This window comes from Calonectris borealis, chromosome 2, assembly GCF_964195595.1.
Source record: "Calonectris borealis chromosome 2, bCalBor7.hap1.2, whole genome shotgun sequence".
NCBI classification, from domain to species: Eukaryota; Metazoa; Chordata; class Aves; order Procellariiformes; family Procellariidae; genus Calonectris; species Calonectris borealis.
This window is the reverse complement of record NC_134313.1, coordinates 27,492,016-27,515,121: the sequence shown is the minus strand read 5'-3', so window position 1 is coordinate 27,515,121 and position 23,106 is coordinate 27,492,016. Positions and strand designations below refer to the sequence as shown.

Below are 23,106 nucleotides of genomic sequence, written 5' to 3'. Positions count from 1 at the left end.
CCCCACTTTACCGGCTGACCTCCAGCTCCAGCACTATTTCACTCTTAGCCTCCTCAGATTTTCACTACAGGAAAGTTTGGGCACTCCTTCCACTGCTTTGGTTTTAATTAAAAACATGGTTTTAATTCCACTCGTTATTTTTAAGAACTTGGATAGCTTTAACTGAGCTAAACATGCATTTATTCCTCTAAAATCTTTTTTTTATCATATAACTTTTCATCTTCTATTTACTCCATCAAGGCTTGAAAAATTACAGATTTCCTACGGTCCATGTTTCAGATGAGGGCTCAATGCTAATTTGCTATGGGGGATCAAATATAAAGCAAAGATGAAAGAGTAAATGCTGTGTTTGATACAGAAGCCGACCGTACTGTTGCAAGGCATGTTTCAGACAGAGCCGTGCAATCTGATTTGGAAAGGAAAACTCGGCTGTAGGCTGAGAGAATTCTGTGCTAACTGCAGCAATGATCTATCTCTCTCTCTCTCTCTTAACTAAACTTTATCAGAAAAACAGAAACATCCTTAATATTCCTAGCACAAATGAGGCATGGATCCAAAAATATTTTACCCCTGAGTAACTGGGGAAATGAGCTTCTCTACCATGCGTTCTACTCCAGTGACTCACCAAGCGGCTCAGCCCCCAGCGTAAGGCATCCTTGCACGGCAATCCGTCAGCAGCAATGCTCCGTCAAGCATGTGCCATCGCAGTTCACAGGCTGCAAATAAACTGAAGATTCATTCCAATCGGGTACGAAATGCATATTTCATTATGTCCACTATGTAGATGTGACATGTGTATAATCTCTGAGAGCTCGATTTTAATATTAAAGCTTGGTGGTAAATACTGGTTTTCCTTAATGTTCTACAAGTTGCATCGAATATCGTGTTCAAACAAAGCCCTGTTCATGTCAGCTTATGGTGGTTTGTCCCAAAGGGCCAGTGGATCCCTTCTGTAAGGTATACACATGCTTTATTCCCGTCTGGGAAAAAAAAAAACAGGAAAATGTTCACAGGACGAAGGTTGGCCTTGTCCCCTCTTACCCTCCCACCCACTATCTCAGGTGAATAAAGCATATTTATTCTCACTACTGTATTAAAGAAGAGATGCTGATTCTTTAACAAATCACACACCTTTAAGCTCAAAAGCCACAGCTTGATGATAGAGCGGAGCCAAGAGGAGAGGCAAACCTGCTTCCCTCGCTCCCCCTTGCTTCTCCCCAGGAGTTAACGGCTCCCCTTGCCCCAGCCCAGCAGCCCTCTGCTCCTCTCTGGGCAGGATTCAACTCACTGAACCAGCAGTATCTAACACAATGAGAAAAAACTGAATAGTTCTCTCTTCCCAGCTCTGGGAGTTGCATTGTCCCAGCAAAGGGTCCGCAGAGCGTGACGGCCAGCACAGGGCAGGGGTGTGGGCTGTGGGTAGCAGAAATGCGGGTGGCAGAAGGGAGGAGCGCGGTGAGGATGCATTATTGCAGCTGTATTGCGGAGCCGCTGCCCCGTTCCCGGCTCAGACGCTGAGCAGCGGCAGCCCGGAGCAGGCGTTGCTCTCACCGGCAAGCATGGGGCAGACCCAGATGTGCCGAGCCCTCGCCTGCAGGGCGGTACGACCCGGCGGCTCCCGATCTGCTTTGTGATGACCCAGGAGTCTGAAAAAAACGCCTGAATCGTTACCAATTATTCATGTGTCATTTTTGATGTGTTAGCAAACAGCTCATGGAGACAAGTTGTTCCAACAGACACCTTGTCGTTCCTCATCTAGAGGAGAAGGCATTCGCTTTTCAGCAGATATTACAGGAAGCCCTTGACGATTCCTGCTTACCAGCCGCCATCTTAAGACCCGGTCCAAACCACACAGAAGTCAATGTTAAGACCTGCTGACTCCAGTCACGTTGGGACCTTTTTTTTGGTCAAAATAAATGCCAATGTAATGGAGGTCTTTACATGCAATATATCCTTTATAAAAGGAAGTCGTGGGCGTACCTGTTTACTTTATGGTGTGTATTTTTGCAATGAATTAAAATGCCAAACTAAATCTCAAGGACTAAGCTGAAGTTATGCACAGAAGGTATGCAGACAGGGTGCAGGAAGTACCATGTCGCTCACTGGTTTTGGTGAAAACAAGAGAATGGAAAATGTCCCTCCTCCCACATTAGCTCAAGCATTTTTAAATGAATGAGCAAGATCTTTTGCATCATGGTTAATTACAGAGATGGAAACGCGTCTTTCATTTTATCAGAGCAAGAGGAGCAAGATAAGAAACTAGAATTACAATACAAGAGAGCCAATTTCTGAATTCAGCTGTAACTATGGCAACCTTCATTCACAGTATTTAACTGAGAGTATAGAAAAATAGTGCACTCAGGAAGCCTGAATAAATTATCTACACCATTGCCTTACAAACATTTCAAAGACATGAACTTTTACAAAAATTGAACTTTCTAAGAAGTGCATATTTGCAGAAATCATTTGACATTACCTCTGCATTCCCCAGGGACACGTCTTTCCAGAGTGGCCAGGCATTAAGGGAGATACATTTCAAGATGACAGGCAAAGGAAAAAAAAGAGGTGAAATCCGACATTAAGTATTAACATAAATTCTAATACAATGTCCTGTAATTGTGCAGGTAGTGTTAAAAGCTGGCACCGTCAGCAACAGTATTTTAGCTTTCCTTAATTGTACAAAAGCAAAAGGTGACACTGGGCCAAATTCTTCTCGCACTTAAATGTATATTTTTCCCTCCCACCTTCGCTGGCGTCAGCAGCCTTGGCTTGCTGCGCTGTCACAGTCCCCAGTCCTCCCCATACGTGAGCTTGAATAAGGGAGTAGCGTGGTATTAACAGAAAACAAAACAAAACAGAAGTAATGGATCAATATAGTGACATTTCCTCTCCGCATCCAGCTCCTCTGATGTTCTGGGCTGCCAGGGAGGTGCTTCACTCGCCGGCTCTCCCTGCACGTGGCGCAGGCCTGTCATTCAGCTCTGCTTCAAGCAGCATTTTTCTCTATTTTTTTCTTGTGCAGAAAGTGGCTGTAGCTGACAGAGGATAAAGCAAAAGGAAGAAAAATAATAATTTTCAAACACCAAAAACAAACCCTTCCTCTTTATGTATTTGATGTAGATGCCTGGTTTGAGGCAGCTAGTGAACGAGCTTTCACTTGCTATTTCTCAGTGACCAAAAGAAGTGGAAGAATGCTCCAGATCCTGTATTTACTTCGACATTCACTGTACCAAAGCAGCATATGGAAGCAACCTCACCATAACTATACTTGACAAGCCCTTAACCTAATCCTTAGCCACCCAAGATTTGTTAGTGGTGCTTGGACACAAGAAAGAAGGAATTTCTAGTTCACAGGGACGGGCAGATTTCTGACAGGACTCTTATCACTGAAGCTCTAACAGGGTCAGGGACACGTGGCTTCCCAACACCACATTACACCTGATGATTTGGCCTTGGTAGCAAGGCCAAGCAGGCTTGGACACGGTCACAAAACACAAGGTAGAGGTGGCAAAGTGCCTGGCAGAATTACGATTGTTGCAGGCATGCTAAAATCCTGAAAACATGAGGGTCTGGTGCTGAGTGCTGTAAAGATGTCCTTAAGGAATGACCCTGGAAAATGGTACAACGAGAGACTGGGGAGAAACTCAGTCACGCTATAGTCCCTTTCCCCTTAGTCAAATTTTCCTTGTTTCATATACAAAATCCCTAGTCACGAGAGGGTTGGCATTACTGGTTACAAGCATGCAGGGAGGCATTTAAGACCCAGAGGTTTGTCTATTCTCATAGGTCATCCTTAAGTATTTGAAACTAGCCTCCTTTTTTTTTTTTTTGAGGAAGACCTGGCAGCAAAACAACATTTTTAAAATTTTCTTTCCTGACATGACTGGAATGTTTGGGTGTGAGCCTTGCTGCAGTAAGCGTTACCGCCTAAATGCTGCGCGGCAAGTCCCGCGCCTTTGAGCACAAGCTGGGCACGGGGAGTGCACTTCTTGTGCACATGGGAGCCCTAATATATCGCCGTCTGGAAGCAGTTCAGAGTTGTCGACGACACAGATTTGCCAATCAAAACTCCACACGGCTGAAGGACACAACACGCTGACCTTTACTACAGCCTTGGGAATGTTGCAGCAGCCTGGAATGACTTTCTAGAGCTGCTCCCACTGCTCGAGTCGGAGAAGACCCTTTGCCAGCACTGGTGGGGATACTGTGCCTCTGAACAAAGCACCTTTTTAATATGTACTTTTCAGAGAAGGGGAGGAATTATCTCTGATTCAACAGGGCTTTCAGATACCCTTTCCAGAATACTACAGTGGTTTCATTTAGTTATGCAGGCTTCAAATTAAAAGTTAATGAAAACTAACACACTTCTCATTTCTCCTGAGGCCCATTTGCTCTCTTATTTAGATGGCTGAGAAGAGTAAGTCAGAAGAAAACTCCTCCTTGTTCGACAAAGGGTGCAGGGACTCTGAGAACTGCCTGGCAGCACATTCCTGCATCAACATCATTGCTGTCATTTTGCATCAGTCGTACTCGTTTTCCAAGTGCGTGTTATAACAACCTCCCGCATGGCAGCGTGTGTGCAAGTAAAGTATCATTAGCTCTGATGGGCACCCTTTGTCTTCCCAGAAAATGACTAAATGGTATCCTCAAAAAGCGGACAATTGGAGAGTAGTAGAAATTACAGACTCATGTTTGGCACAGAGTGTCATATTCGCAGCTGTACTGACTGCCTGCCAGGAGCCGTCTGCCTACAGAACATGCCGTCTTCCAGTTGCTCGACCCGAGATAGTTCAAGAGGATAAAAGCAGTGTTAAAGAAGCGAACAGCCTTTCTCTTTGCAGATTTCTCTTGCTTCGTTTTATAGCTCTCCTCTGGAGGAAAGCGAGCTTGTTGCCAGTTTCCAGGCAATGGCAGATTCAAGCAGTGGTTTCCAGATTAACCTAAGGCATTGCTTTTTGACTCTGGGTAAGGCATCCCTTCATTATTAACATGCAAGAAACACGCTAACCTTTGAATCTTACATATTTTGCCCATTGATACATGCAAATACAAAACAGAAAGACTTGAGTCTAGAAAAATCACTGGGATTTTTTTTTGCTAACATCTTTAAACCCTTATAGCTTCATAGCCCCTGCTCTCCCTTATACCAGATCTCCTTTTATAGCCCTTCCTGTTTGATCCTAGCAATCACCTGGAGTCACGATGCTGGTACTGGGTATACCGCAATAGACTCAAGCCTTATTCTTTATACAATTCCTTTATTTAAAAAGACAGGTGTAAAGTTCTTGCTTTTCTGAACATAGCAAAAAGCAGGCAGGCAAACCGCAGGAGCCCACCTGTGCTCCCATTCGAGCCTTTTCCAGGAAGCCCTTTGCCTTTCAGTGTCATGTCCCTGAACTCATTTTACTGTGCCCTTTGCATTTCTATCCTTTATTTTTTACGGGGTCTTTTCCTCTCTTACATGCACATGTGTGACTCCACAACTCATGGCTTAATCACTTTCTGTCTGTGTCATTTACCAGTACACTGTATTATCAGCCTGTAGGGGATATGCTACTACTTAATTTTGTGATACTGGTGCAATATTTTGGGAGGTAGATTGTACTGTTTTGGTTTTCAGTAATCAGAGTCATGTAACCGCTTCCTCATGCCAAACCGATTTAATGTATTTTTTTTTGTCATCCCATAACTTTCTCTTACTATTTTCAACAAGAGTTGATGTGATCACAGGCTGATTACATTTTGCTGCATGAAAATGGAAGTACATTACAATTGCACATGTGAGATTTTGCAAATGGCCAAAATGATGTTGGGATAGCTGCATAGGCTGATGGAGAGAAAAAAAATCACTGCCAGGGTGTGACTCTGTATTCCCTCCTGCTCCCCCAGCCCCGCTGCAATGCCCTTCCCTTCTGCCAGAGACTGCTGCCTGCTCTGTTCCGCCTGCTGAGCGGTCTGTGGAGCCATGCCCTGAACTGCTCTGTGAAATGATCTGAGTTTAAAAGTGCTTTTGGGGTAGTTCAGAGCACTCCCACTTTAAAGTATGGCTGGACACACTCTTGCATGGGTGATGACTTGGAGGACCTGGGAGGGGACATGAAGGAGGAAGCAAGAAAGAGCTTCCTATGAATGAGGGTACAGCTGGATGGCTTAAACCAGACACGCGACTGAGTTAATAGAAACGTCTGGACCTGCCCCGGGGACCTCCACATTTATCTGTTCTTGTGCCTTTTACCTTGTACCTTTTACCAATGGCATTGGTATGACTGAGCCAGATTACACAAGAGCATAGTGACACATTGCAACCCGGATGTCCACTGGGTGGACAAAGCACTCAAGTATGCACTTCGACCGAGGTGGATCTGCTGTTTTCCATTGAGAACAAACAGTAAGGGAGATTAATTGCTGTGAGCATGAAAATGAATGAGTATGAAGACTGTGCCTGTGATGGCAATATTTGTGAATGCAATTGTTTTCTGAGGATTGAAAGTAAACGTTTTATTCATTGCCTCATGTGTGAATGCATGATTATATCAGTAACACATATAAAAGAAACAGGAATATGGCATGCTACTGCAGTTTGCTAAGGAAACAGAAATAGTGACTTGAAGTCAACTAGTCCTTGATAACCAAAGCTGTAATTTAAAACGTAAATGCCTTTCCGAGCTCATCTATTCTAAGCTGGATAGAGCCCAGCATGTTTCAGTTTTTAAATAACTCATTCCCATGACCTTTGCAACTCACTACCTTACACAACAGTGCAAAAAAGAGCCTCATACACATGACTCAGGCTGTCTTAGGGTTGCTGAAATTTAAGAAGGCAGCCTACATAACATGATCACAGGCAAAAGGAAAATAAAAGACTGATTATATAACATCCAGCCAAATTGAACAAACTTCTGCAGTTACACAAAGCTGTGGGCTGCAGAGATGCATCTGAAGTTCAAAGAAGTTTTAAAGAAACAACCTGATGTGGCTGGTGTTTAGCCGTAGTGTTTAGCATTAACGCTGGTAGAAGAAATAATCCTTCCTCTCAAAATACTACTCTAAAACACTTAGCTTGTGATCTGGACGTGATCCAGGACGTTTGAAACACACTGAGTAACATAACCCTGGGGAAAGAGTAAAGTGCCTGGTCTGCTAACCTGCAAGCCCAAAATCATCCACAGGGAACACATGCCATGAGTTCCTGACAAGCAGAGCAGCAGTCACCTTACACTTACTGAATGTCTTCCTGATGCTCCCAGATCTTTCTGGAGGTTCCCCAGAGGCACAGCCCATCTGTGGGGAAACCTGTGATCTTGCACCACCTCCCTGGCCTGTGCCATCGGGGCATCATTGATCAGTGCAACTGAATATGCAGGTTATTCGGACTTGCAAGCCAGATCCAGCCCTGGGCTGGAATCCAGAGCCGAGGAAGGCACCCAGGTGCCAATCCAGGGCAAAACTAGAGTTAGGATCCCTAAATGACCTTCTAAAAAATTCCCCAGGACAAGAAGGGCACCCCTAAAGCAGGCCTGCCGGAAATGGTCACAGTCAAGCCTTCTCTTTTGATTAAAAGCCTGGCACAGGAGCACAGCTGTGTTCTGCTGAGATCGACAGGATCTCTCAGAGGGAGGTGTCCACCCCCAGTTCCTTAACACCATAAACAAAGCTCCAACTTCTCTTGTAAGACATAGCTTTGCTCCTTCTGCTAGTTCCTATCTTACCATGTAATAGCCTAGAGGCTAAAGCTTAGTCCCTGTAACTGGAAAACAGTGGTATAATTTTCAGTCCACAGTGCCTGTTTTTCCAGGCGAGTACTGTTACTGTCCGGCTGTAGGTCAGCTGAGGCAACGGCAATCCTTCTCCCTGCAGTGACGACTGGTCCCCACACACACAGGAATCCACCACTCCTTGGCTCAGAGGCAGGAACTGGGACTCTGTAACCTCCTGCTTAGGGCGCCTACCTAGAACAACAGAATAATTTACTGTATCTAGCCCTAAGACTTCAGATCTTTTTAAATTATTATATTAGTTATATATTAGTTAGACTACATTCTCAGTTATTTGTCTGTGGCTAGACCCAAGCTAACTCCTTTCCAAGCCACCGGGAAAGTATTTTCCTTGTTTTGAGAAGCACACTGTCTAGGGACAGGCAGACAAACCAGACTGAAGGTAAGAGGATAGATTTTTGGTTTGTTGTTTAAAAATATAAACTAAACATACAGTATAAAGCAAACAGTAAATATTTATGTAGGAGGGTTCACTTGAAATAATAACTCTATTTATTAACCAAGGAAAACAGTAACCTAACTCATCTTTCTTCTACAGAAAAAAAACACAAATGCTTATGTTTTTTCATCAAATACAAATTTCAAACCCCAAAAGACAGAGCTGCGTCTTATTTTCCCAGCATTTAGGCAAGGGTAAACTGCAGGAAAGTAAATAGGAGTGAGGAGGAGGTCACTTTTGTCTGGTATTCTTTTTAAACTTCCTTGTTACAAGTGGAAAAGGGACCTGATCTAACCATGGGCCCCGAGACATCCAAGAGACTGGTTCAGAGTCTGCTTTTGGTTCTAAATCTAAATTTCTAATTTTATCTTCATAACTACTTTCCACTTGAAAGTACACCCTCATGCTAAGAAGATAACACCAGTACTTCTAGTCATAGGCACTGGTTGCTCTTCCTCATTGTTGGAGAAATTATTATTCTTTAACATTCATATTTGCCTAGCAAGGTCTCAATTCAAATCAGCCAGCTGTTTCTACAGACCATCCGTTGGCTTTCCATCTCTTGACTCCAGTGATCTCAAGTGAAAACAAAAGGCTGTATCCAATTACCAATCTCTGAACAATCTTTAATTTCAGAAGTATCATATCTGACAAAATGAATCCAGGATATCATTGTTGCAGCAGTATTAGGTAAATAATATTTTGTCTGTTGCGAAGTGTAAGCTATTCTCTTTCTGGAAAAATACAGGCAGATTCCTCTCCCCTCCCAGCTTTAACCTCCACTACTTCCCCTGGAGCCTACAGAATATTTTGCACGGCAGCCACTGTAACTGCAAATGTAGTTACTTTTTAAAATGACTGTAACAAATAAATTTGAAAAATGTACATGATGAACTACAGCTGGAAAAGGGATCAGCCCCGTCAGAGCCAAGATAATTGTTGGAGCCAACCTCCTGATATCCTGAAACTGCTTCCTCATAGCACAGACATTGATAATGTCATCAGGATCATTTCTGAAGCTTGCCAAAATGTCTCTTTCAGTAACATTTTACTACAGAATTTCCTTTACTTCATCGAGTTGTCAGAGTGCTGTATTCCTCAAACTGGATACCAAACCCTGAAAGACCAACCCAGGTGAAGGGCGCAAGCTAATGCACAACTCTGCTAATGAGATTTGAGGAACATGGTGCAAGGAAGTCCTGAGGGGCAAGAGGCAGCAGATACAAGCTGAGCGAGGAAAATTCTGATTAACTACAAGGAAAAAATCTTCACAATGAAAGTAGTCAAGCACTAGAACTGGGGTCCAGGCAGGCTGGGGCACCTCAGTCCTCAGAGACATCTAAAACGGGACTGGCCAAGTCCCTGAACAACCTGACCTAGCTTTGAAGTTGGCTCTGCTTTGAGCGGGCAGTTGGGCTATATGACCTCCAGACGTCCCATCCGACCTCAATGACTCTATGATTCTAGGAAGCTGGATCCCAGCTGCTGAACGAAGCCAGACCCAGTTCTTCATTTCAGAAAGAAACTGAGAGTGAAGATACAAAGGGCTTCCGCAGGGGGACAAAATAAATCCAACTATCCCTGGGTCCCACAGTGATGGCAACATACCCACCGAAAGCAATTGTCTCTCCAATTCCCCATTGGCCTCCCCTTTAAAAAGGGCAGGGGAGAGACAAGTCATGTGGCTCAGGGCTGCTGGTTTACTGTCAGGTCGATACTCTTAAGAGATGTTTTTAAAAAATCACCTTTTGCAAGGCTCATTGTTAAACTTCCGAAACATTCACCATACCCAGGAACCCAGCTGTGTTAAAGGAGGACGGATACACCACCCACAGCAACCACGCCCCGAGCGGGCAGCAGAATACATGAATGTACAACCAAAACCTTCCTTTGAAGCAGACTGAAGATCACGGACCACGGCTGTTTGCAGGTACTCCGTCTGCTCTGAGCTCTACTGACACATTTATTTTTGCCATGTAATGCTCCTGATTTCTGCTAAAAATAAATTACTGCTCTGTGTATCAGCAGACTTACGTTGCTGTCATTGCTTCTATAATGTTTTCAGGAAAGGAAAGAAGATAGTTTAGTCTTGTCCTGTTCTTCCTATTTATTCAGTACATGGCATGTTTTTCTCTCTTATTTTCCCCTTTGTTAGGTTTTTCTTTCTGTTTTCAAAACTTGTACGACTCTTCCATTTATTTTTTTTTTTCTGCTCCAGGTTGGTATGGCAGCATGCCAGGTGGAAGTGTTTGATCTGTGCACACGATTTTGATACAGGCCTCATGAGTGACTGCTGTTTTCAGCAGGCACAGGAGCAAAATGGCATTTCTGAAACACTGTGTGCAAAGATACCGTAAAAATGTTAAGCAGTCAGGGGATATCAAGTCAATTGAAGTATTACCCTGTGTTCCTGAACTGGCTTTCAGTAAAAGTGAACCAATAAAATATTTATACATTAGGCACAAGAACTTATTTAAACTAGGTTATTACAAACACCTGATTTAAAATGAAAATGGATTTTGATGATCTGTAATGGCGTTTCTCTGGAAATGTGTGTAGAAAGCTTTAGGGTAACTACTGTAGCACTTTAGCTGCAGTGATAATGCATAGCTGCCTATCAATTCTGCAATGCAGAATTACCCACTGTCAGCAACAATAGACAAGAACTGATGTCCTTTCTTACACTCAGCTGATAATCCTTCCATCCAGGGAAACAGTGAGACTTCACATACTTCGAAGCAGTTACAAGTAATTGCTTTTCCATCAATCCTTGATGTAAAATGTTAAACATGGAACAACATGTTTTTATTCATTAAAATAATTTTTATTCTTTAAAATCAGCAAAAATGGACTGTTGTTCAAAGTGCACAAAAAGGCCTTGTCAGCAGCAAGACGAAGAAAAGGAAAACCTAACTTTCCAATCATATTGCAACATCCAACTTTTGGCACACCAGCAAACTCACATCAGCTTGAGGACCAAAATGTCAGCCAAGCTTTAGTATTTCATCTTTCATTTGTGGGATTTATATGCGACTGCTGGGGCCAAATTCTCTTCTCACTCAATATTTTAAAATTCAAATTCTGTCTTTTGTTCAAAGAAATATGTGGTATCAACAGGATACTGTGAGACAGGGAGCCACAGTTTCCAGTACCAGCTCTGAAAGTAGCTCCTCTCCTGGCCTTAAATCAGGAAGAAAAAGGGATGAATAAAATAAACAGGGAGCTGTAACACCAACCTTTCGATTTCACAGCATGTTATGGGGAACTGAAGTAATGGTCACAAGATGTTCTGAAGACCAGAAGTGCTAAATGCTAATTATTTTGTGGATTTTTTTTTTCTCAGTAGACAACTCCAGACAGCAACATTCTCTTCAGAAGTCAAACATGAATCCACTCTACAAACCCCATACTTTCAAAGAGAAATAGGAGGTGAACAGTAGTGACTTCATCCCAATCCATTTCTGTGTATCTACCCATACAACTATCACTCAAATACACCCAGGCACAGGTCTGCCTTCCCACAGCCTTTTACCTTTTGATGGGGTAAGTGGATGCCTTAATTGTGCCATCTTACGTAGCCTTTAACATTTCTAAACTTGGGTGCTTTACAGTCACTCTTGCTGCAAGTAGAAAATTATGTAAATGGTTGTTGTTACAGCACACTGCTGATCTATTTCTAACCATGTCCTACCGTTAAAAAGGAATATAAATTATTCATCTTCCATGCCATTTAATGAAGTCTTTAATGTACAATGGTGTCTGTCAGATGCTTTTTTTTTATTTTAGTCTAAAATAAGCCTCAAAGAGAAGATGATGGTGTACCGTTCTGAATAAACAAATAAATGTCACAAAAGTCACCCAGAACACCAATAAATTAACATTTTAATACTTTGTGCTATCAACTACCACTGTGGAAGACTTGCATTTTTAAGGATGGCATCATTTTATCTTTCTAGCTGGTTTTCACGTGGAGGTTCACAGGGCAGTACTTTCCACTCTCTTACACCCCAAGTGGACCTCTTGAGTCTTCTGGGCCCTAATTGCAGATTTTCCTTTGTTTCCTCTACTGGTTTCAGTACACAGCTGTAAACACGATAAAGATGATAAAGATGCAAGTATAGTCAAAATCTATGTTTTGTAACAGCTACTAAAGGAATGCTAATTGCAACACTCCACAGGCTAGCCGAACATCTGCTGCCAACAACACACAGCGAAGTGGGCATCCCGGCCACCCTGAAAATAGTAAGGCATGAGAGCACGTGCATCCTCAGAGAAAGAGATGATCAAGGAAATCAAAACATTGTCAAATTTATATACTTTCCGTATTCAAAAATTTACATGAAGAATAAGGCGGGATCAAAGTATCTCAAAAGCCTATGCAAAATTGAACATTGCCCTAGAGATGTGGAACCGGGACCGTATCTAACAGAGGGGAGAGAAAGGAAGGAGGGGAGGCTGCCGCTTCTGCTGCAGTGCTAGGAACTGACAGGTGCTGCTCTTCTGGGGAAGGACTGTTCCTTCTTGGTAGCCATTGCCCTCAAACCATTTCATGCTAGCAGCAGCAGCAGCACATGTGGCTTTCTCAGAAGCAGCGGGCAGAGAGGTCCCTGGTTGTTTGCACCCCGTGGCAGCCTGCTTTGCCTGGAGTGATTCTGGTGAAGACAAAACATCAGGGAGCAAACGACAAAGAAAAAAAAAAAACACCAAACGTTGCAGTACAGGCTTCAGTGGTCTCTGGCAGATTTGCAGAGTTAACGTGCTTTGTGGCTGTTAAAAGCACTTCATGAACATTTCAAGAGGAAAAAAAAAACATTTCCCACTCTTTAAAATTAATTCAGAGTAAAATTCAATATGCCCTACAGAAGGTTTTAGACGTTTTCCAATTCCAGACTCCTTAACAGGCAGAAGTTAAATGACTCCGACTCCTGATCAAAGGAGCGTGGGGCACGCTGCTGCAAGGGTGACTATGTAGCACGGCCACAACTGCAGGACAACGGGACGAGCCACCACGGCTTTCCCTTCCTTTCCTCGACTTCGTGCCAGGCGCCAGCAGGAAGCCGGGAACGGCACTTGTCCAGTTTTTATCTGCAAATCACCAGTAATCACCAGTAACATCCGCGTAGCGCTCCGGGAGGAGCTGCCAGCCGCAGCCACGGCGGCCCTCACCTCTGCCTCAGTCCCCGGGGTGGGGAGGGGGAGGAGGAGGCGGCGAGGGCAGGCGAGGGCAGGGCGGGCGGCCCAGCGCTGGGTGCCGCAGGGCAGCCCGCTCTCGCCGCGCCTCGCCAGCCCGCCCGCCCGCCCGGCCTCAGGAGTGCGGCGGGGCTCGCCTTCGTACCGGCGGTTCCCCCACGGAGGAGCAGCTTCGGCCCGCTCCCGCGGCGTGCGGCAGGCTGAGGGACGGCGAGCTCTCCTCTCACGCACACCAGGGGAAAGGGGGGAGCATCGCGCCGCCACGGCGTTCGCGCCTTCCCGCCCCTGCGCAATGCGCGCGCATGCAGCGCCGCTTTTTCTCCCCCGCGCGCCCCCAGCCGCCGCCGAGCCTCCGTGTCACGTGCCCTCCTTGCCCTCCCCGGTAGCCAATGGGCGGCGCGCCGCGGGCCGCAGGGCCTTTATAAGGCGCCGCGCAGCGCGGCGGCTGCGGGCGGGAGCTGGTTGCGGTGTGTGCGAGGGGGCCGGGAGCGGCGGGTGTGTGTGGGCGTCTCGGGCCGCTTGGTCCCTCGAGCTGCTTCCCCGTTCCGCCCGGGGGGCTGGGCTGAGCCATCCGGGAAGGGGCCAGGTCTGTGGCCGCGCGGCCCGGGTGGAGGGGGGGCGGGGAGGGTCGTGCCGGAGGCGGGCGGGCGGCCGGCTGGGGAGGGGCGGCCATGTCGGGGCCGCGCCGCGCCTGAGGGGGTAGCGGTCTCCGCCGCGGCGACGCCCAGCGCTGGCGGGCGGGCCTTGCCCGCGGCGAGCGGGAGCGGCGCCTCGCCTCTCCCGGAGGGGAGAGCGGGACCGGCGGGGCGCTCGGTGCCCGCGGGGTGGCGGGTGTGGGCGCTGGCTGCTGAGCTCTCAGCGGGCTGCTCCGGGCCCGCCGCTGCGGGGCTGGCTCGCTTCCATCGGGCGGTGGCGGCTCCGGGCGCCCCCAGAAGGGCTGCGTGCGTGTGTGCCTGTCTCCTTCTCTCTGTTGTCCCCCCTCCGTGTCGGAGCTCTCCGTCTTCTCTAACAAACTCTCTGCCTTGCTTCTCCCCCGCCCCCCGGGCTTCTGCTTTGTGGATGTTGGCGGCTTCTTGTTGTGACAGGAGAATGTGTGTGTGTCCTGGGCCCAGGCGGATCGGTATGTATCTCGCACCGGTACTCGCTGGAGCGCCGGGCTCGGGGATCGGATGGGACCCGGGGAAGGGACTGCCAGGCTGGGCTGTGTCCGAGGGCTGAGACCTGGCTGGAGGGAAGGATTAACGGTTCTGCTTGTGTTGAATGTTTCTTGTTCCTCCTCCCCCCCTCCCTGTCCTCTCCAACAGGCTAATTCATTCAGGTCTGTCAAGTGTCTGAAAGGCACCTGGGGTAAGTGTTTTTACCTGAAGCCATGGGTGTCTTTGGCACAGTTAAGGCGGGTGTTCTGGAGGAACCTGTCTGTGCAGCATCAGTTGGCCTTAATAGTGCAGTTATAACAAGCCTGTATTAAAGGAAGGGATAATATTTTTTCCATTTTATCAGTGTAGTACTACAAAACCCATAAATTGACCATCTGACTTATTATTGGCCATAGTCTATTAGTATCCTGAAAAGTAGCATTTGTACCCTGTTGGCGGCTTGGAGAGGTATTTAATACTGGCTTGATTCTAATCTCTTGACAAATCTTGATTGGATTGTAAAATTTCTACTTAGTCTCTTTTCCTTCTCTGCCATCTCTTGATCAACCATAATGAACTTGGAATCTTAAAGTAATTATTCAAGGGCTAGCTGGAGTGTCTGGTTGTATTTGGGGCACCCATGTTGTGGGGATAAATGGGAGAGACTTAGGATAATTTCACTTCAGGTTGGCAAACTTGGAATTTCTTTTACTTAATCAGCTAGGATTTATTAAATCTGGTATGTGAAACAGACTGATATCTCAAGCAGACATGGATCTACTGTAAACGATACAGGCTGTGGAAAACTTGAGGCCAACTTCTTACTACTTCGTCTTGGGTTTCATGTAATATTTGATAAACTAATGATTAAAAGTCAGCAAAGTATCATCTGGTGGCACTGCAGAGCCACTATAACAGCAGTACATTTGTATTTTTGTTTCATTATGGATCAACAGCAAAACTGTCAGAACAGTTGTGGCACCATGTATGGGTCAGCACTGAACACAAATGCTTAGCAGTCAGGAGAACTTCATTCAGTCGGAGTCTAATGGGAGACCGGTGCTGAATCTGAGGTGCTGCTGTAGACCAGGCATATCTGTAGAACCTTGATGTTCATTCCCATTCTGTAAGCAAAATTTTTGCTTTTAAATGTCATGTGAAGAAGTACACATAACTGTTACCAAAATAGCTCCCTTATAATTAGAAGGCAGTAAATAGATTTTAAAATCTATATTTGGAGTTAGTTTACTTCTGTCATGCTTTGTGCATGTGAAGCCTGGGCTGGAGAAATAGACTTTCTGGGAAAGAAATGGCTAACATAAATTAGTATGCATCTGGAAATTCAAGCCAATACACTGCTGCTGAGTGTTTGTACAGCTGGCTGTGGTCCACAGGGCTACAGCCAGAGCTCTTCCTGATAGCTGAACAACAGAAAACTGGCCAGTTCAGTCTTTGTAGCTGTCAGTGGGAGACCTGGGAGAGGTCAATCAACAAGAATTTTTGTCAGTGTAAGTCAAAACTGACAGTCACTTATTCATGGGTAATGAAGATGTGATGCTAGGAAGCCAGTGGAGTGATAGAAACATGAATTCTACTTTGCTTTTAGCACTTTGTATTTGTAATAGAGAAACAGGCTCCTGGTTACTTAAGGAGAACAAGCAAGCTTGGTGGGAGGAATGTGACTTGCTTCCTTCTCTTGCAATGCAGAGAATGAGGTGAAGCTTCATATATTTTCAGACACGTTTCAGCTTATCTGGGTGATCAGAATCCTGTGGGAAGCTTACAGAACAGAGTGATCGCAGAGCACAATTCCTCCTGTGTTGCATGATCCCTTAGATTGAATATTGGGCCTTACTGCATATTTTATAGGGGCTGTGTCTCATCTGAAATACTGGTATGCCTGCTTGGCTAAAAAAATTAATCAATTTAGTAACTGAAAGCACCTGGCACAACACAGCAGTAAGAGTTTTTCAGTAGAACAATTAAATCTGAGGTACAGTGGTGCTGACAGACTAGTGCTTATGACTGTAGTAAGCTTTGTATAAGATAATTTGTAATGGTCTTTTCTAGGAAGAAGCTTTTATGATGAAACTTGATCGTAAAAGATGGAAAGAGAAAATTGAATTCCCCTTAGCTGTGTGCACTTCACACAAGGCGACAGTTCAAGTTTTTTTCCCACTATGGGACAGTTTTCTCAAGTACAACATTGTAAAAGACTTCCTAGTAATGAAGTGTAGTGAATAAGGGGTTTAAGAGGCACTCACACTAATATTGTGATTGGGTATGTAAATGGGGACAAGGAAGAGTATGTTAGAAAAATCTTTCTTCAGAGGAATGAAAAATTATAAGGAAAGTTTTTTAAATTTGGCAAAAAGTAGTAGAATACTTTTCTTGAATACTAAACTTAATAGTTTATCTTAACACTGAACTAACTTTAGACTATTATGCAGGGCTCTATTCTAGTCATTCAAGCAAACACAAAAACTACAAAGCATGTAGTCTTTCAATTGAGTAGCAATTTAAAGCAATTTATATACCTAAAATTTACTGGGATAGATGAGCTGTTGGTAGGAGAGATGCATCTGCTTTCTACCTCTTGTATTTTTATATGATAAGCTAGAAAATTGTTGCATAGACTGCTGTGGCTATTCTGTATATGTACACAATGGTATCATACAAGTTTAAAGATTTGCATGTGAAAGGGGGGAGAAGAAACAAAACCTGCTACTGACTTGTGATTGCCTAAAGAGTATCTGCTGTCTATGACCTGCTGCTTGCCTTTATCATCTAAACCATCTTCATCTTAAACCCAGTTGTATGTCGTCTCAAAGTTGTTTCTTCAATCTTATTGTTAGATGCTTTATCGCTTCTTCAGCTCTATAGAAAGACTGAGTTTTCCTTCCTGTGTGCCACATCTGGCCCTGTCAGCTGGGAATTCAGTAGGAAAACAAATCTCCATAAGTCTTGTAGAAAGTGCATTACTGTAGAGTGCTCCATGTCTGTCTGGATGATGTTTTCCTGCCTGCTATCTGAGTGGGTATAAGAGCTAAAATATCTTAGGTATGGTATAACTTTTTTGTTATAGCCCAATGTAGTGTCTATAAACAAGAACCTCTTAATGCCTTTTCTTTCTCAAGACTTGTGAAGCTATGAACTCCATATAATAAGCATCTTTGTTAGGGGCTGTAAATGTCTTAACACAGAGTTCTGGGAAACGTCTGTTAGCTGTCCCCCTAAGCGTAGTTGTTTTCTTGTCTTTCAGCAATTCCAGTCCGAAGCTCCAGGCTACCATTGTTGTCTGATGCCATGCCAGCACCAGCTCATCTGTTTCCATTGATTCGTAACTGCGAGATTAGCAGAATATGCAGTACCATGTGTTACTGCCACCATAAACATCTGTGTTGTTTATCATCTCACTTTGCTCACAGTCACTTCAGATATGCACCTCAGAAGAAATTTGCGGCACTTTATAGGCCAAAGGAGAACTTTAATCACTTTATTCACATGAGGGATTATGCTTCTACACCACAGAGATTTTACCTCACTCCTCCACAGGTCAACAGCATTCTGAAGGCAAATGAATACAGTTTCAAAGTCCCAGAATTTGATGGTAAAAATGTAAGTTCTGTCCTTGGCTTCGATAGCAACCAGTTGCCTGCTAATGCTCCAATAGAAGACCGGAGGAGTGCTGCCACTTGCTTACAGACAAGAGGAATGCTTCTGGGTGTGTTTGATGGCCATGCAGGTTGTGCTTGTGCTCAAGCTGTCAGTGAAAGACTGTTTTACTACATCGCTGTCTCTTTGTTACCTCATGAGACTTTACTTGAAATAGAAAATGCTGTGGAAAGTGGCAGAGCGCTGTTGCCCATTTTACAGTGGCACAAGCATCCCAATGATTACTTTAGCAAAGAAGCTTCCAAGCTTTACTTCAATAGTCTAAGAACTTACTGGCAGGAGCTCATTGATCTCAACAGTGGAGAGACTACTGATGTGAAAGAAGCTTTAATTAATGCTTTTAAGAGGCTTGATAATGATATTTCTTTGGAAGCTCAAGTAGGAGATCCAAATTCTTTCCTCAACTACCTAGTACTGCGAGTAGCATTTTCTGGTGCAACTGCCTGTGTGGCCCATGTGGATGGTGTTGACTTGCACATTGCAAACACAGGTGACAGTAGGGCAATGCTTGGGGTTCAGGAAGAAGATGGATCTTGGTCTGCAGTTAATCTGTCCTATGACCACAATGCACAAAATGAACATGAAGTGGAGCGTGTGAAAATGGAGCATCCAAAGTCTGAAGAGAAAAGTCTCGTGAAACAAGATCGTCTCTTAGGTCTCCTGATGCCTTTCAGAGCTTTTGGTGATGTGAAGTTTAAATGGAGTATTGAACTACAGAAGAGAGTAGTAGAATCGGGCCCAGATCAGCTGAATGACAATGAATATACAAAGTTTATTCCTCCAAACTATCACACTCCCCCATACCTCACAGCGGAGCCAGAAGTCATACATCACAAATTACGGCCGCAGGATAAGTTCCTGGTTTTGGCCACAGATGGACTGTGGGAGACGATGCACAGGCAGGATGTGGCTAGAATTGTAGGGGAGTACCTCACTGGTGTTCACCATCAACAGCCAATAGCTGTTGGTGGCTATAAGGTAACTTTGGGACAGATGCATGGTCTCTTAACAGAAAGGAGAGCAAGAATCTCTTCCGTATTTGAAGATCAGAATGCAGCGACTCACCTGATACGTCATGCAGTGGGTAACAATGAGTTTGGCACTGTGGATCATGAGCGACTGTCCAAGATGCTTAGTCTTCCAGAAGAGCTGGCTCGAATGTATAGAGATGACATTACAATTATTGTGGTGCAGTTCAACTCACATGTTATAGGTGCATGTCAAAGTGAGGAACTGTGAATTTAATATAGTGAACTAGTTACCAAAGTTGTAACAATGGCCAGTATGAGCAGCAAATAAAAAACAGCCACCCAACAATAAAACACAAAAAACCTCTCGGCAAATAAACTGGATGCTTGCTAGATTCAACATATCTATTGTTCCTGCCTTCCCCCGAGCTCTAAATACATGGGAAGTGCTATTGACCTAACACAAACTTGGAGAGGATGCCACAGCTTGGGAGAAGAGGTTTTTGTAATAACTTTGCACTGTTGATTTCATGAATGCTGCTAGAACAATGTCTTGAATTTGGCAGACTTGGATAAAGGAGGGAAGGAGGATAAAAATTAACTATCAAAGATCTGGCTGTTCAAGAAACAAAGCCTGTTTATAAATATCTGTAAATATCTATCTTAAAGGATGAGTAAAAAGGAGTATCGCTGAATTCTTACAGGGCTAATTCTTGCAAAGTAGATATGGTTATTTGTGAATGTATTGTCTACTGTTTCTTCTAAACAGAAGGTCACTTTAACCAAGTCAGTCTTCAGTGTAACAGCGTTGTCTCATTTTCATATAGACAATGTCATTCACTTAAGGATATTTGTCTAAGTGTTGACTTTCAATGCAGGTCTAAGCCATAATCAATACCTGAGACTCTGTTACAGCTTAATTGTATCTTATGCACGGTAACTTCTAAACTTCTTGTGCATTGGTAGTTTCTTGGCTGTGGGTTTCTGCACAACCTGTAGGGCAATAATACATTACAACATGCCGTAAGATACCAGATAACTTTGTGGAGGACTTCAGTTTGCACTATGAAGAAACTTTCAGACTTTTCAGAAAGTCAGTGGTGTTGGTCAAGACTGTGTTGGGTTTCCTAAAGGTCATGTCCTTCATGGACTCCACCCTTGTCTGGTGTTACTTATCTGGTAAATAAATTTTTACCTGAAAAGATCAGGAAATCATTGCTAACCTCTTTGTGGCTTTGTAATTTGCACTCACTTGGCTATTTCAAATGGTCACATATTGGATGTCTTGCACTTGAACTCATATTTGTAAGTTGGGTTAAAAACTACAAATTACAAAAAAATTGAAATATGGCTTGTAAATAGTGTTTTAGTTGGGAAACTAACTGGCATGCATGTGTATGTTGATGGCTTTTTCTAGCAACTTCTTTATTAGCAGCTCTGTATTTCTGGGCAGCTGGTGTGTGCATGTTCTTACAGTCCAGAATGCTGTGACAGAGCAATCTCTGAAATGGATCTCTCTGGCTTGTACTGGTTGAATTTGAACTTAAAAGATTAGCTATAACTTGTGTGCCTAAAGTTGTTGGTTTGGAACTGTAAAAAGTAGGGACTGACAACTGATTTCTCAGTCATCATTGCATCTATTTTAGGTATGTTGCATTGTATACAGATTTATTTTAACCTGCCTTTAGGTTAAAAACTCAACTGCTGGCTGAAATACCAGCCCTTGATGTCTGAGAAAACACATGTAACTTGATTCCTGTGTTCTAGAGAGCAATGATAAGTCAGCTTATTTCACTTTAGCAAGGTGTTTCAGTTAAAATACCTCCCTAGCCTTCATCATAGCTAATTAAATCAACAGTTCAAAAACCCAGCTTATTTTGGTTAAGTGATGTGGCATTTTCTACTAAGTACAAATATTGCCAATTAATGCTACTGTTACGTAGAGTACACTTAGTTTGAACAACGAACCTGTGCTATAGTAAACATTGGCTCCTCAAACTCACAAATGCTGTGTGTACTTAGTGGCCTGCAGCTTTAATATGTCTGGTTTTTTTACCCAACCTTAAACACCAGGATCAATGTTGCTGTAAGGTTAATAATATCTAAGTTCTCATTCAAGATGTGCACAACCCTTCTTTATTTGAAGGGAAAAGGGGAACTCTTAAAATGCTTAGACAAGTACTGGCTGTTGACATTGCTTCTGTATGTTGTGTTTTGGTGACTGTGTCATTAGCTAGGTCAACAGACTTTATGTTCTATCATTCAAGTGCAGTATGTATCTAAGCTATTGCAGTATTAACTTTCTTACTTTTTTACTGTTAAAGCTCTATTATATATACTGATGTATTTAACCTATGATTATTGATATGGATTTGATACAAGTCATAGCTAGAAGAAATGAACATTGGTCCCATGGATACAACTTTTATTGAGGAAAAGCTGCTTTTTGTAGTAAAGATGCATATGTATGGGGTCAGAGAAAATAATATATGTATTGCTTGGAGACTTGCTCAGTATGTATGCAGTGAACAGAAGCAGCATAACTGCCTGCTGAACAGGTGATCTGAACAAACACCTTTTAACAGATTCCAATAAAATGATCAATTATGCAGAAATCCATGTGTATTGCCTTGATATAGAATGTGATAGCTATTCTGCTAGGGCTGAAGCTTATGAGTTACTTGTATTTCAAGAATGTGTTCTGTTATGAATAGACCAGATGGTCAAACAAAGCGAAGTATAAATGGAAACATACTGAGAATTGGACTTCAGAGCTCTTAAATGCTACTGTGAGGCTTGAACCCCTGCATCGGGCATGCTGGTGCTGCCGCCCCCTGGCAGCAAAGCTCAAATCTTTCCATCAATATCACTCTGCATGTCTCAGTTCCTGTCATCTCATGATTACCTTCAGGGGCAGTACTGCAGATAAAGCAGCATAATTTGAGATCATGAAGTCGTGGACTGTGCCCTATATAGAGCAATACAACATTTCATAAACAATCTGAAATACTTATGTGCGGATTAAAATGGTATAAGAATGAATTGATGGTAAACTAAACAGAAACAGCTCTTCTGCCACAGGCAGAGGACATGTTCTGTTTGCATTGTCTACCAAACTTGTTGCATTGCAGAAAGTATGGCTACTTTACATGTAAGGGGGATGCTGTGACTATTTTTCCAAATAAGGATTTCACAGCTGCAAATATATGGCTCAACCCAGAAGGATGGCTGAATCTTGACAGTCAACACAAGCTTTCAAGTTCGCCTTTAAATCTTCGGTCTTTAAAACTGTTCTGGATGAATGTGTCAACAGAACTGTTTAACAGTAAGATTAGGTAAGAGGGGAATGGGAGATCTTCTCTAAATCTATGCTTCCAACTTAAGGCTCTGTCAACTCTGTTCCCTTGTGTTCAAAATGGTATGTGCATTGTATTTGCTTTTGACAGTATTTTACAGCTACTGTTGTGATAACTTCTTTACTCTCCATTTGCCTTCTATATGCATGACTCGGTGAGTACAGGACTTGCTAAATTATTTTCACTTTCCACTCATTCCTCATTGCAGGGCAGAGTTTTGCATACAGCAGACTCATAAAACATGACACATACAGCAAGGAGCATAGTCTCATCACGAAAGGTTGTTTGTAATTAGACTCTTAAACTGTTCTCTGTACGTAGAAAAGTTCTGAAGTGAGAGGATGCCTGGTAACTCTTTCTGATAAGCGCTCTGCGGGATGGCTAGGCTGCTCTGCTCTTCCTCAGTGGGGAGGCATATTTGTAATGAGATTACCTGGCATAGATGGATAATTCGGGTTTCTAGTTCTAACCATCTGTGGTGTCCTAAGCTCCCTGATGCAGACAGTCAGTCTGGTTTCATGACTAATAAATATATGCCACCAGATTTGCACCGTTGTGAGCACAGGC

At 43.7% G+C, this 23,106-nt stretch overlaps 1 protein-coding gene across 1 annotated transcript; it reads left to right on the top strand.

The window, feature by feature from the left end:
* Nucleotides 1–13,864: 13,864 nt before the first annotated feature.
* On the top strand, nt 13,865–21,798 carry PDP1 (pyruvate dehydrogenase phosphatase catalytic subunit 1). Its single transcript, XM_075141485.1, has 2 exons — nt 13,865–13,990; nt 17,803–21,798. Exon 2 carries the CDS (start codon nt 17,847–17,849, stop codon nt 19,452–19,454), a length of 1,608 nt encoding a protein of 535 aa, XP_074997586.1. The 5' UTR covers nt 13,865–13,990; nt 17,803–17,846; the 3' UTR covers nt 19,455–21,798.
* Nucleotides 21,799–23,106: the final 1,308 nt, after the last annotated feature.

What these genes read in the sequence shown, in the direction of transcription:
- PDP1 (XM_075141485.1), top strand. Translation starts at nt 17,847, where the DNA reads ATGCCAGCACCAGCTCATCTGTTTCCATTGATTCGTAACTGCGAGATT.